This window comes from Habropoda laboriosa, unplaced genomic scaffold (assembly GCF_001263275.1).
Source record: "Habropoda laboriosa isolate 0110345459 unplaced genomic scaffold, ASM126327v1 scaffold111, whole genome shotgun sequence".
Taxonomy (NCBI): domain Eukaryota; kingdom Metazoa; phylum Arthropoda; class Insecta; order Hymenoptera; family Apidae; genus Habropoda; species Habropoda laboriosa.
The window spans coordinates 625664-640001 of NW_017100293.1; the positions used below are offsets into that span (position 1 = coordinate 625664).

Here is a 14338-nt window from a genome sequence, read left to right on the forward strand (position 1 = left end):
TAGATATAAATGCTGGCAATCTAAAATCGAAACTAAAAAGATTTAGAATGTTAGTTCACTCGACGAAAGGTTTAGTCTTCTTAACCGCTTTGTCCGGAGCTTTCGTAGCAGGGATGGATGCAGGTCTTATTTATAACACATTTCCGAAAATGGCTAATAAATGGATACCGGACGATATATTTATGGTATCACCAGGATGGAAAAATTTTACCGAAAACCCAACTACTGTACAGTTTGATCATAGAATTATGGTACGTTTCGAGAACAACCATCGAATCAAATTATAGCATTACAAAATATATTTTTTTACAGGGTATTACAACTTTGTCATTAATAACTTGTATTGGATTTATTTCTCGTAAATATAAGCTTCCTGGTAATGCAAAGAAAGCTATAGTAGCTGTTCTTTGTGCAGGCTATTTACAAGTACTTTTAGGAATTTCAACGTTGGTGCATCATGTACCCTTATCGCTAGCTGCATCTCATCAATCTGGTAGTCTTCTTGTTTTGAGTACAATGATTTGGTTGTGTCACGAATTGAAATATTTGAAATATGTTTTGAAATAAATGAATGATATTATAGTAAATTTTGTTATTTTTTTCTTATACAGATTCGGAATTAATAAAAAGGTACTGCAATATTTTCACAACATTATGCTTTATTTGACAATGCATTAAGTTATAATAATTAATATTCGTAGAAATTAATTTACATGTGTTTATTTTAAAGTAATATACCTACTACAATTAAACTTTAAGTAATTTCATATAATTTTGACAGCATATATTTTTTTTTAATATCATGTTTAAAAAGAACAAATAAATACCTATCTTAAGATAATATTAAACAAGTATTTGTAGCATTTTTGGGATTATACTTTATGGACCTGACTGGATTTATTACCTTTAAAGTCTGTAAATCAAAAGAACTACTAACATCACTTGTACTTTCTTGTACTTAAGCACATATCAAGTATTTAATGATGTTAGTACTGGCACTTAATTTCAAAAACCAGCTTTGGTAAGTAATATTACTTGTTCAATTACTTTAAAAAATGTGTAAACCCTGCTTAATCAATAATTGCTATCTAATTGTAATAATATTTTTGTTAACATTCCAAAAGTGTATTCTTTTTTAATTTTCGTCTAACTTCCGATTTGCAACACAGTGAATTCAGCTTTATTTTATTGGCAGTTGTTCTACCTCAGCTCCAATCAGTCATTCTTTGATTTTTTTCATATTTTTCGTTTAAAACGCCTTATATGCATTGGTCCAACATAGCAATATTAATATTAAGCAGTAGCAATATTTAATAGGCGTTCTGAATTGCACTTTCGTTATTGTAACGCTTTTTATTTACACTTCGTAATATTTTCATTTTGTTATATGGCAAATTGTGCCGCATCACATTTTTGCTCAATATTACACGGACATGAGTATTAAAGGAAAAAATGTATTTTATCACTCACACAAATACAAATTATATCACTTAAAAAAAAAAAAAAAGAAAACATTTATATTATAAAATCTTTGTATGCACATGCGTGAAAAATATATAATTTAACTGATACTATACACAAAATAATCTTCCTGTATCGTTCGAAATATCAATCGAAAAGAACTTAAAACGCAGTCTCTTTTATTATATTGCAGATAACTCAAATCCTATATTGCAAAACTAATATCAGTCTGATAGAATTTGTCATTCCATTGAGAATCCTATGTCTTAGTTTCTGGTAACGAATGTCTCTCCATAAATGCGATATTACCATTCCCATCTCTGTATTTATGAACTTAAAGCTCGTGTAAAATAATACTTTAGACAATGTTACTGCTTTATCAAAGAAATCACATGTTGGATCAAACGAAAATATCTCTAGATTGCATACTGTTAATGCATCATTATAGATTATTGTACAAGAAGATTTGTTTCTTTGTATAAAGAAGTGCTAGTCCTTGAACACAATCACTTAATATGTAAACACAAGAATGGTATATATGAAACTCTTAAATTTATAGTTTCAAAACAAGTGCTCCTTTTACTTGCACTGCTTTTAAAATGTATCAAAGAAATGCACAAGAGTTAACTCGAAATTTCGTTTCATTAATATGAACAGGGTTTTATACACTTTTATGTTCATATTTTTAACGATTGCTTCCAGTCATTTATATATCATTGTAACTTGTGTGTAATTACCCAATTTATAAATAAGTTACTTATAAGATTAAATATTTTTGCTTTGACACTCAAATTGAGAATAGTGGAACCGATATATGTATCTGTATACATATATATTCTATATATTACGTATTATACATACACGCACACGCAATATTATATATATATATATGTAAATATGTGTATATAGATATATATATTACATACATACATACATACATACATACATACATACATATATATATATTATAATTTTATGATCAATGCATATGAAAAACAAACTTTATCACTGCTGTGTTAGTACAGTCAATAAATTCACACGCATAATGTGTCATATTGATTTTATCGTGTTGGTTGTTTTTTATCATAAGCACAAATAACACAGATGTGAAAGTGATTGTGCTGATAAAATTGTATAAAAATTATACATTCTGCACCACATGTAATTCAATATTAGCCTTACGTTTTTTTCTCTGTGCATTATTCAGCTGTATAGACCTTATACAATATCTTATTAGTACTTATAGGAAGGAATCGTAGATTGTAGGCCATTAATAGGCCAAACATGTACGTTTATCAAATAATCCGAACTTATGTCTTACAAAACATTCATAATACATTTACAAAAATTTAATGAATTTAGAGAAAGAAAAAAAGTGACATAGAATTGCACATTCTATATATTATACGACGAAATATACCAATAATTGCTTCTATTCGTTCGATCTTAGAAAAATTGTAATTATTAATTATAAATTCTAAAAGCTTTGAAAATGGAATCTATAAGAAAGAAAAAAAAGAAAAAAATGCATTGTAACAAGCAGCATATATTTTGTTCCTTTTTTCACTATTGTCCATTGTATTTTTATATTCAATATTTACGTAATTCTCCTATTATTATTGTTGTTATTATTGTTATTATTATATCCCTTTTTTAAGTGTATGATTTAATTCTTATATCATATAATTATGCAACATGTTTTAATAAGCAGCAGCATCATAGAGTAATTTTCTACATGTATACTTAGTTTTTCAAGTGTTACAGCACCAGCACCTTCGTTGGTAGTAACAAATAAGTATAACAATATTCCTGCTATGAGGTAAATGTTATCTCAGTATCAATCTTCTTTATACTCTTTCTTTTTCTAAGTATTGAGCTTTGAACCAATTAAATGAAAATTTTTGAACAGTTTAGTCTTGCATATAGTTAGCACTGTATTTTTCGTTTTGGTTTAGTATAAATTAACAAAAATTAAATAATCACAACCCACAATTTAAACGCAATATTGTTTAATTCTTACGACATGTATATATGTTACGAGAGTTACGTTATAAGTGCATTTTATTGTAAAAATCACTTCAAGAATTGCTACCCTGCTCTTAACAATGACATGATATAAAATTAAAAAAAAAATGTATTCTTACTTTGAATGCATGTAAGAATGTGCTTATCAGAGAAGATGGTTCAGTGTGACTTTTATCTTGTGTATAACATTAGTTCAACTTGTTTTCACTGGACTGTCATCCAATTTTTCTGGATTCACAATTACTTGTATTACATAGCCTGGTTGTATCTTTGCTTCTTCTATATGCATTTTATCACCTAATAACTTTCCACCAAAGAACCACCTTTGGCGTGATGGTTCTAATCCTTCCTGACTCTATTTGTGTAATTGTCATAAAAAAAAATTAAATTACGAATTAATGCAAAATAAAAAAATATTAATGTAAATATTAATTTTTTGTTAAAAAACTAATTTTATACACACCTGTAATTTCTTTTTAGCAGTAGCAATAGTATCTTTACTGTAAACAGGCAATTTAACTTCTCCTAATGTAGTTGATAATCTGAGCTTCAATGTCTGCTCAACTCCACTATCAATAGGTTCTAAAAATAAGCAAAACAATATTGAATGTTAATCTCACTCTACAGCATGTTCTTGAATTCTTTGGAAATATCTTTTGAATTTAATTTTGCTACCTGAACAGTCAGCAGGAGAATCTCTTCCACTGTCTTCTTTTACAATATTAATTGGATATGATAAACAATAAATAGGGACTTGATATCTAGCTCCCAATTCATCATAACATTCTGTTAAAAAGCCATTTGGCACAGAAATATTAGCTCCATCTAATATAGCCTGTGCCAATTGATAATCTTGAGCTTCTGCTGCAGTTGCACCAGCTCTCAGAGCATCCCATATCTCTTTACGTCCCTCAAATGCAGGTGCAGTATCCCAAAATTCATCTCTTTTACTTCTTAGCTGGCCTTCTGTCAAAGGTACATCTGACTTCCACCTAATTACTTCATGACATAGTGGATGATTTTTCCTCGAATTTCCTACATAAACAAAATATGTTCTTATAAAACTACAATTAATCTTTTTTTGTATTAATTTAAGGTATCATACAAAAAACATGTTTAATAATCAACAAAAGTAGAGATAATTATGATATATGAAGAGATACGTTCAAAGTGCACAGTACAGAGTAATGATTTTAAATTGTAATCAAGTGACAATCTTGATATTTGAATATTTGTACAAGATAAAAATCGCAAATACAATTATATTTTTCGAAAAATCATTTGATATTACAAACTGTTATGTTACATTCAAACAAATGATCAACTTTTTGCGTAACAAATAACATGCAATACCGATACATAACACGCAATAAATGCTAGGTACGAAGGTAAAGGAAAACGCTGGAGTGTCTTCAAGGTTAGCTGCTGTTGATTGAAATTTCTGCGCATTTAATTCCAATCTAATTTTCACCTGAATTTACTCTCGTGGAATTTCCTGTAGTATCGTCAACGGAGGCGTTTCTTGCCCTTGATGTGCCTATGCAGCCTCCCATCCTAGGTGGCTGGTGTAACCAAACATTTCACTGAAATTTAACAACACCTCACATGCCATTTTCGTCCATCTTATCCACTAAATTACGAATCGGTACCATTAGAGGCGCTATAATCGAATCTTTAGTAACCTAACCTGAAATGTTAATATACGTAAAAGAGTTTAAAACCTAAATAAAACAAATTTTATAAACAATTTTTCAGTAGATCGAGTATTCAATTGACGTGCGACGCGCGACATAACAGTTGCGGCCGAGCACTCTCTCATCGAATTATACTTAATAATTTACAGTGAAAAAATTAATTATAGTCAAACACGATAGCGTTATATTTTATTAATACACTGAGGTTAAGTAACATAGCAAGAAGGCATGGTTTGCGATGGCTCTACTTACAAGTACCGTTTTTAAAGAAAGATTTCTGATCGCTTTTAAAGAGAACGAAACACTGAACACGACATGCCAAGAGATCGCCTTAGGTGTGTATTAATTACCATAATTGTTCTTCCTATACATGTTGATGATTGGCCTTGATGTTTGAAGCAAAAACTGGACACACACAGTGAAAACTTGTTTATAATCCACCAGAATATTATTCCCATAATTACGAGAAAAAATAATATTGTTTATCATTAAAATAATTACATATTTCTAGATTATTAGAACAAATAAAAAAATGGATGCTCTTGTGAAATTTATATTTTTTGAGAACAATTTTTTATGATTTCTGTTCATTTAGAAATACAATCTGGACATACAAAACTATACACAGTTGTGGAAGAACTTGGGCCTTTTGTAACAGAAAAAGATGTTAACATAAGGGAGAAGGGTATTTTTGCCCTTTCTTCTATTTTATCTCATCTACCCACAGACTTTTTGAATGAAGCTGAATTGCATTTTATAACATCATTTTATTGTGATAGACTTAAAGATCATCACAGCATTATACCAATAGTATTAAAAGGAATTTTGACAATTGTAAGTTCTACATTGTGAGTTGCAATTTTACTTAGATATAAAAATGAAACAAATTGATTGTTCCAGGTTCAAATGAACAACTTGCCTAAGGATTCACCTGAACGTTTATTTAGGGTTCTTTTTGACAATGTTCCATGCCAATCTCAATTAGTGGCAGACCGCCGTAATATATATATGATATTTGTAACATTAATGAAGAGTAGAATAGAAGATTTAAAGGCCATGGGGCCAGATTTTGTTTATGGAGTCATTAGTGCCATTGATGGAGAAAGAAATCCTAGAAATCTCATGCTATTATTTGGCATACTTCCACACTTTATAAAAGAGTTTTCATTAGGCCATTTAACTGGAGAAATGTTTGATGTCATTGAATGTTACTTTCCAGTTGACTTCAATCCTGTAATTAAATCAACCAATCAAGATTTTAATTGTCCATCATTTATGAATATGAATTATAATTTGACTTGACATTTTTCAGTCTGGATCAGAGGCAATAGGAATAACACGTGATGATTTGGCAGAAAAATTGGCACCTTGCCTTTGTGCTGTACCAGAATTTGCTGAATTTTGTATACCACTTATAATTAACAAATTATTCTCCAGTCTTAGAGTGGCCAAGTTGGACTCTTTAAGTTTATTGCACAAAGGTGTGCAAACATTTGGTGTTAAAGGCCTTAAACAACATCTGGCAGAATTATGGCCTGCTTTGAGAAAAGAAGTCATGCCAGGTGGAGATTTAGAATTAAAAAATGCAAGCTTAAAAGCAGTCATGTCTGTAATTGAAGTGATATCAAGTGATACTAAGCTTTGTGAAGATTTCATTGATAGTATAATCAAAGATACGAAATCATCTTTGTATGTTGTGCAACAAAGTTTATTTAGGCCATCTGTGAAATTATTGGAATGTGTGGCAATGGTCAATAAAGAATCATGTACACAAGTGTTAAAAGTGATAGTACCAGTATTATGTGGCCAATATTCAACCAAGACTTCAACGAATGACAAAGTAATTTTAATTGAAACATTAAATAATTTCATTAAAATTGCTTCTGATAATAAATTCCATATCAAAGGTAAATATTCTGTATAGTTTCAGATATGTATTTAAAGATATTTCAGGAGTAAGATACAGCTTTAAATAGACATTTAAAATAAAAAATTTTAGATGTTCCAGAATTAGCATGGATGGATATACCTCAATTATATTTCAACGAAATATCGACGCAATGCACGGAATTACAATCGAAAATATTGTTCGGCCTAACAATACAAAAAGCGTATTTGAACGAAATGCACCGCACTCAGCTTTATGATATAATTTGTAGTTTGAGTAAAATAGGTAACAATGAAATAAGGAAGCTTTGCCAGTCATCCCTTTTAAGTTTCACTACGTTATATCCACGTGAAATATCGACTCTAATCAAGAAAAAATTTCAGTTAAAATATGGTAAATTAATAGAGTTAATTTACGATGTATCATGTTCAATTTTCAAGTGTAAATATGTTATTGTAAATGTTTCAGATGAAGAGGAAACAGAAATACAAATTCGTGAACTAGAAGTGTTAGCAGCTGTTGCTAAAACATATGAATTAGGTGTAGAAGTTCTTCCACGCATTGTATCACAGACAAATGCTGTTAATTCTGAGATAAGCTTTACAGCTTTAACCTGTCTTCACAGGCTAGTTGCTACAAAACATATTGACTACAATGTTCAGCATTATTTGTATAATGAATGCAATATTATTGAAAAATTGACCACCTTTGATATCAATCCCACGGATCAAAGATTTGATTTGATTTTAAATATCTGTCGACTGATAGTACGAAATCTTACGCTCGAAGAACAACAAAACGTTGTCGATACATATGTTCCAATTTTAAGCCAACAAATTTCGGAAACTGATGCTGTTTTAATCATAAACATTCTAATTCCTTTACGTCAAAATATCGATTTAACAATAAATTTAGATTTGTTACAAAATCTCGCGATTAATAGTAAGCATTTAAATATAAGGCTTCTAATGTGTAAATGTATTGCTGTAATATTAAACAAAATTAACGATAACAATGAGTATTTCCAAAATATTTTATCGTATCTTAAAGCAAAAATAAATAATAATTTAAATTCAAATATTGATGTCGAAATGAAAAAAGCAACAGCTTCTTTGCAATTGTGGCTAACAAAAGCCATCATTACAAAAGGTTCCTGTGATGTTGAAGTGTTTTTGAACGAAGTATGTGAAATTGCATAGTATATATATTTTTTTTAATAATTTATACGTGATACTTAACATTTTTTTAATATTATGTTTACAGCTTATAAATATTTTTAAAGATGATCAAGTAGGTCAGTATATAGCCCAAGAGTATAAAATTTTGACAGATAGATACGAAGACGCTTTAGTGAACGAAAATTTTTGTAATGTAAAAATTTTTTATAAACAACGAGTATTTGAACATTTAATTAAAAAGAATTCTGAATTCGAAAATACATCAAGACAAAACTATTTAACTGCATTAGTACAGCTACTAGAAGAAGTATCTGTTGAACTTTTATTTATGCATTTAACTAAGGTACTGATTACATGTTAACAATAACTGTTACAATTTATTTCAACATTACATGCTTTTTTCAGTTGGTCCCACCTTTGATAGAATCATTGTCCCTTGATAATGAACAATTAGTCTTTTCATCATTGATAACATTGAAACCTCTATTGGAAACCAAACATGTTATTTTTTCTGATAAAGCACAATGTTTTATTCCAAGATTTTTAAAGTTATCTGTCTATAAAACAATGGTAATATTTTACAAAATTGTTTAGTACTTTTAATATACATTGTTCTATATTTTGTATATTGTTAAATATTTCAGCGGGTCAGGATAGCGGCTTTAGAATGTTTAACAAATTACTGTAATTATCCAACAATTCTAATTAACACGTACAAACAAGATGTATTAGAAAAATTAGCAGCTCCAATTGACGATCCAAAACGTTTAGTCCGAAAAGCCGCAACACAAGCAAGAACACGATGGTTTTTGGTTGGCGCGCCAGGAGGACTTAAAGAGGAATGATCTGTTTATTTTAAGTTACATTAAATTAGTCGGAATAAAAATTTTTGTAACTTAACTTTATATATATCCATTTATATATGTTAGAAAGACAATGATTTCTCTCACTGTACTACTTTTTCCTATAGCAGTAAAGAAACTGATTCATCATATTGTGTTTGTTCTATATTGTACATAATGTACATAATTAAATAAAGAATTGATTTCTGTAATGGGATTGAAACCTGAAAGTTACTCTTTAATGCATTTAGTATACCAGAAGCATGGGTGATGGTAAGACTTAACTTGCAGTAATTTCTTTTTTTCTCAATTACATCTTATGAATTTGAAAGTTGTGTGAATACTATGTGTTTCATCAATATTGACTTATAGGTGTAGTAAAAAATGGTGCATACAAATATGAAGATGGTACAAAGTATGTTGGGGACTGGAATGCAAAGGGTTTGAAACATGGTGCTGGTTCTTTGCTCCTCCCTGATGGAACACGTTATGATGGTGGTTTTCAAAATGGGTTGTGTTCTGGCTTGGGAGTTATAGTGTTCCCAGATGGAGCAAAGTAAATATCTTGAAGTTATAACAATTTTACTTTCTATGATTATCAATCCTTTAATGTTTCTCATGCATCAGATATGAAGGTGAATTTATGCAAGGCTGGTTTCATGGTCATGGTGTATTTTGGAGGTCAGATGGAATGAAATTCGAAGGAGAATTTCGTGGTGGCCGTGTATGGGGTCTAGGTATGTAAGGTGTTGAAAATAGCAAATCTTTCACATTACATTAATAAACTGCTATTTTAATAATCTCTAGGATTAGTTACATATGCAGATGGATCACATGGTTTTCCTAGAAATGAAGGTTTCTTTCAAGATTGTAAACTTGTACGCCGTAGACATTGTCCAGACATAGTACAGAAGGCACAGAAAATCTCTATGATGGCTCGTGCCCAATGCAGTTAAATATTAGACACAAATAAGAATATGTAATACAAAATCTCAATAAAAGTACCTAACATGTCATACTGTTATTTATTCAGTAGTTCTAAGAACAGTATTAAATTGTCATCAGTTGATAAAAAAGTCATTAGCTGATTAATGAGTTATACAGAAATGAGCGGTGCTCTTTGTGTTACAACATCAATATTATTTCAAATCTAACATCTAATAATTTTGTCACTTATTAAGAGTAATAAAAAATTATCAAATTGTTAGCTACTAGCTCATAATTACGTAAAATAAAAATAGCCATGATTTTGTTTACATCTTTAATCAGCGTGACGCACGTGATCATGCGATTGCAAAATATGTATAAGTATATGTATATATATAAATGCTAGTGGACATGGCTTATCTTATTCAGAAGTTTGTGATATAAGATTCTGGATCAGTTATGGATACAGTAACAAACCTAAATTCTATATTATCGAAGTATTTTAGTTCATTTGCAGTAGTTAATATCACTTTAATTCACTTGCTTATACGATACTCTTAATCCGAATTCTGGTAACATGGATTTATGACGTCAATAATCTAATGTTACACGTGGGTACAAGAAAAATTAACATAAACTAACATTTTTATGGTTTCACGATTGCGGTACTGCTTTGTCCCGGGAATTTGAAAGGCAAATACGGGTTAAAGGAAGGAGTATCGGATCAGTGGATCTTTATAAGACATGTTTCCGAGATAGTACTAACCAGCTGTTATCACGCGATGTTACTAAACCTATGTGAGCAGTGATAGTGATGCAAGTTTTATGAATTTTTGTAAATTCAACGAAATATCTCATAAAGTAAACGATATTAAATTAGCACTACAACGAAAAGTTATGAATCAGTATTTATACAGTACAACCTATTTACCGAGAAAATGAAATTTTTATTTAATAATAAAATAATCAGGTGATCTTTTTATCGTGAAATTTGATAATTATTAAACTACGTCAGTTCCTAGTATTTTCATTCTAAGAATTTAATCATAACTTGAAATGACGTCTCCAGGTAAGGATAGATTCTTACGTCTACTTCTTGCCATAATACCGTACACGATACAGTTATTACATTTTCTACCGCTTCACTCCTATCGTTGGCTAACGTGGAGATTGTGTCTGTATTTTATTCCCTCTCGTGTTTTGATTAGCCAATAGACAATATCAATTTAGTGTCAGTATCATTCTGCTTTTTTTGTTACTTGATTCTGTCTGAAATTTAGTAAAACTTCGCCTCATTTACATGATTACACTAGTTTCGTGGACATACTTATATATGCCGTTGCTTCTATGAGTCGACGTTTAAGTTCGCCAAGAACACCGATGACGTTACTTTGCAAGTAATATTAACGATAATTACTTATAATACTAGTTTACTTTATATTATTCGCAAATATTGATTTAATTGCACTTATATCATACATGTCAGTTTATTCTTTGACGTAATCACGTTTTTAAGTACTGAATTTAAAGTAGTTTTTTTTTGTTAATTGTTCAAGGATGTATATACATAGTGATTAAATCATAAAAGGGCAATTTCATTTTTTATAACAGTAGGGAAATAATGTCACGGGCTACCTAAGATTAAATTCAAATCTTTCGAAATACCTCAGCACTTTCTACGAATGTGGACTTTTGAACGTCATCATTAAAAGCAAAAAATTCTGTTTGTAAGTTTAATTTATTCACGTTTCAGTTTCATCGTATGCGGTATTAAACAGTAACCTTTGATACGCGATGATAAATTGAGATTCTAATTACGAATTGTACATGAGTTGTTTTAAAAATTGTATATAATATTTTTATAAGCTTTTATTTTGATGTTTTATATTTTTAATGTGAAATTTTCTCTTATTTTCAGTCAAGGAATTGTATATTATATTAGACAGAATTGTAAATGACTCGAAGATCAGCAATGAGTCCTCAGAGTTATAAAAATCATATTACAACAAAAGCTATGGCATCTAATGGTTACAGTGGTACTGAGACTCCTAAGGAGTCCAAAAACCATTCATCACCTTGTGAGTCATTGAACTGTATGTGTGCTTAGAGTAGCCACTTTTATTTTTTATTATTACTATTATTACTTTTTATATATGAGTATCACTTCAACAATAATTCAATGAATATTGTAAATAAATTAATTAATTACAAGAAAACAGTGTAAATAATAATCTGAAGTTGGAAAGTGATCCTCTTATATAGCATTTATGATCCTATTGTTTTACAGTGTGAAATTTTTATATTTTAAAGCTTGCCTGGTTGCAATGAGTATTTTTTATTTGTGTTCATTGTAATATAGTTATACATCGCATAACGACGTTTCGGTTAACGACGGACCGCGTATATGTACGACGGAAAATTTTCATCTTTAATACTGTATTTGTACTGTACCTTTTTTATATTTAGATATGTTCAGGTACACAAATATTTACCATTGTGTTACAATTGCCTACTACTAAGTTTGTAGCCTAGGAGCAATAGGCTACATTATTCAGATTTGTACAAGAATTCTGCATAACGTTTGCACAATGACGAAATCGTCTAACGACTCATTTATTAAAGCGTATTTCCGTCGTTAAGCGATGTATGACTAGTAATTTTCTGGAAGTTTAGTTTACTTATAGCTTGTTCCTTTTTACATGCATTGCGTGCTTGATACATAGCAAGTTGATTTATAATAGTTGCATTTTATTTGATTATCCACCATTTAAATATTCCTAATATTTATACATCAGCAGGCTAATGCTACGTGGAATAATGATGTCTTTTGCTTTATTAGCAATGCCATGGTTTGGTATGGATATTGGAGGTACATTATCCAAATTAGTGTACTTTGAACCTAAAGATATCACAAGGGATGAAGCAGATGCTGAAGTAGAGACCTTAAAGAATATTAGGCGGTATTTAACTAAAAATTCAGCATATGGGAAAACAGGTCATAGAGACACACATTTACAAGTATGTTTTTTCAAGTGTTTCTTTAATATTTTAGTCCTGATGTTATAACAAATGCATATTATTCATATTATAGATGGATAATGTTTGTATCAGAGGTAGACGTGGTACATTACATTTTATTAGATTTCCCACAAGTGAAATGGGAAACTTTTTAGCATTAGCAAGGTCTAAAGGTATGGCAAATCTTGTAACCACAGTTTGTGCTACTGGTGGTGGAGCATACAAGTTTGAAAAGAATTTTAAACAAGTAAGATATACATCTAATTGTATTACAATACATTAGAATGTTATGCAAATGGAATTAATTATGTAAATCTTTTTGTAGGAAGTAAATATGAATTTAGCCAAATTTGATGAACTGGATAGTTTAATACGTGGTATGCTTTATATAGAAACAACAAATCCACGTGAATGTTATTACTGGTCTCATCCTACGGATGATAGTAAATGTCAGAAGGTTCCTTATGACTTTTCTGAACCCTATCCATTTGTGGTATGTTTAATTTACAAGATTTTTTATGTATATTTGTATATGTATCATTTCATAAGTACTTTTTGCAGCTTGTAAATATAGGGTCAGGAGTGAGCATATTAGCAGTTTATGGACCAGCAAATTATAAAAGAATATCTGGGACCAGGTGTGTTCCTTTTGCAATACATACCTAATATTGAATTAAGAAACTAATGCTAATATATTTGTTTCATATTTAGTCTAGGTGGTGGTACATTTTTAGGATTATGTTGTTTACTAACTGGATGTAATACTTTTGAAGAGGCAATAGAACTAGCAACTGGGGGTGATAATACTAGAGTGGACAAACTGGTTAAGGATATTTATGGTGGGGATTATGGACCCTTTGGTCTTCCTGGAGATCTTGTTGCAAGCAGGTACTATTTACAAAGGCTGAATAAATATATTTTGGTATTTTTAATAATTAATTTTTATTTAATACATGTTGTTTTGAATGTATGCACAGTTTTGGACAAATGAATTCTAAAGATCGGCGAAATGCTGTTAGTAAAGAAGATCTTGCACGTGCCACACTCGTTACCATTACAAACAATATTGGTTCTATCGCGCGTATGTGCGCTGTCAATGAAAAAATTGAGAGGGTAAAAGAGACAGGCAATTAATATATTTATTATTCTTATTTCTTAATGGTAATATTGACTCTGGTGTCTGCAGGTAGTATTTGTTGGAAACTTCCTTAGAGTAAATCCTATATCAATGAAACTTCTGGCCTATGCTATGGATTATTGGTCTAAAGGAACAATGAAAGCTTTGTTCTTAGAACACGAGGTGGT

At 30.1% G+C, this 14338-nt stretch overlaps 5 protein-coding genes across 5 annotated transcripts in view; 4 read left to right on the top strand and 1 right to left on the bottom strand.

Annotated features, from left to right (window-relative positions):
- LOC108573893 (cytochrome c oxidase assembly protein COX15 homolog) overlaps positions 1-567 on the top strand; it is a 1712-nt gene extending 1145 nt beyond the window's left edge. Inside the window, exons 5-6 of the mRNA XM_017936378.1 lie at positions 4-251; positions 313-567. Coding sequence (XP_017791867.1) covers positions 4-251; positions 313-567 — 503 coding nt within the window. The remainder of the gene's footprint in view (positions 1-3; positions 252-312) is intronic.
- Positions 568-3667: 3100 nt separating this feature from the next.
- Positions 3668-5488, bottom strand: LOC108573865 (ubiquitin domain-containing protein 1). Its single transcript, XM_017936346.1, has 5 exons — positions 5433-5488; positions 4958-5173; positions 4162-4521; positions 3950-4068; positions 3668-3841 (listed from the first exon to the last, which is right to left on the bottom strand). The coding sequence occupies exons 2-5, from the start codon at positions 5037-5039 to the stop codon at positions 3680-3682; spliced, it is 723 nt and encodes a 240-aa protein (XP_017791835.1). The 5' UTR covers positions 5040-5173; positions 5433-5488; the 3' UTR covers positions 3668-3679.
- On the top strand, positions 5218-9091 carry LOC108573825 (MMS19 nucleotide excision repair protein homolog). Its single transcript, XM_017936302.1, has 9 exons — positions 5218-5515; positions 5776-6014; positions 6081-6413; positions 6493-7087; positions 7180-7461; positions 7537-8249; positions 8332-8589; positions 8652-8816; positions 8891-9091. Exons 1-9 carry the CDS (start codon positions 5419-5421, stop codon positions 9089-9091), a joined length of 2883 nt encoding a protein of 960 aa, XP_017791791.1. The 5' UTR covers positions 5218-5418.
- Positions 9092-9325: 234 nt separating this feature from the next.
- LOC108573895 (MORN repeat-containing protein 4) lies at positions 9326-10047 on the top strand. The gene is made up of 4 exons (XM_017936380.1): positions 9326-9361; positions 9461-9644; positions 9716-9825; positions 9896-10047. Exons 1-4 carry the CDS (start codon positions 9352-9354, stop codon positions 10042-10044), a joined length of 453 nt encoding a protein of 150 aa, XP_017791869.1. The 5' UTR covers positions 9326-9351; the 3' UTR covers positions 10045-10047.
- A 1891-nt stretch (positions 10048-11938) lies between these two features.
- Positions 11939-14338, top strand: part of LOC108573826 (pantothenate kinase 3) — a 2632-nt gene continuing 232 nt past the window's right edge. Inside the window, exons 1-8 of the mRNA XM_017936303.1 lie at positions 11939-12093; positions 12855-13033; positions 13107-13280; positions 13359-13526; positions 13595-13671; positions 13745-13921; positions 14011-14146; positions 14220-14336. Coding sequence (XP_017791792.1) covers positions 11970-12093; positions 12855-13033; positions 13107-13280; positions 13359-13526; positions 13595-13671; positions 13745-13921; positions 14011-14146; positions 14220-14336 — 1152 coding nt within the window. The 5' untranslated portion in view covers positions 11939-11969. The remainder of the gene's footprint in view (positions 12094-12854; positions 13034-13106; positions 13281-13358; positions 13527-13594; positions 13672-13744; positions 13922-14010; positions 14147-14219; positions 14337-14338) is intronic.

What these genes read in the sequence shown, in the direction of transcription:
- LOC108573865 (XM_017936346.1), bottom strand. Translation starts at nt 5,039, where the DNA reads ATGGGAGGCTGCATAGGCACATCAAGGGCAAGAAACGCCTCCGTTGAC. An exon ending in TTCCACGAGAGTAAATTCAG is followed by an intron (nt 4,522 to 4,957) that starts GTGAAAATTAGA and finishes TTGTTTATGTAG; the next exon opens with GAAATTCGAGGAAAAATCAT. An exon ending in TTCTCCTGCTGACTGTTCAG is followed by an intron (nt 4,069 to 4,161) that starts GTAGCAAAATTA and finishes GCTTATTTTTAG; the next exon opens with AACCTATTGATAGTGGAGTT.
- LOC108573825 (XM_017936302.1), top strand. Translation starts at nt 5,419, where the DNA reads ATGGCTCTACTTACAAGTACCGTTTTTAAAGAAAGATTTCTGATCGCT. An exon ending in TTCCAGTTGACTTCAATCCT is followed by an intron (nt 6,414 to 6,492) that starts GTAATTAAATCA and finishes GACATTTTTCAG; the next exon opens with TCTGGATCAGAGGCAATAGG. An exon ending in TATCTGTCTATAAAACAATG is followed by an intron (nt 8,817 to 8,890) that starts GTAATATTTTAC and finishes TAAATATTTCAG; the next exon opens with CGGGTCAGGATAGCGGCTTT.
- LOC108573895 (XM_017936380.1), top strand. An exon ending in GTGTTCCCAGATGGAGCAAA is followed by an intron (nt 9,645 to 9,715) that starts GTAAATATCTTG and finishes CTCATGCATCAG; the next exon opens with ATATGAAGGTGAATTTATGC. An exon ending in TGGCCGTGTATGGGGTCTAG is followed by an intron (nt 9,826 to 9,895) that starts GTATGTAAGGTG and finishes AATAATCTCTAG; the next exon opens with GATTAGTTACATATGCAGAT.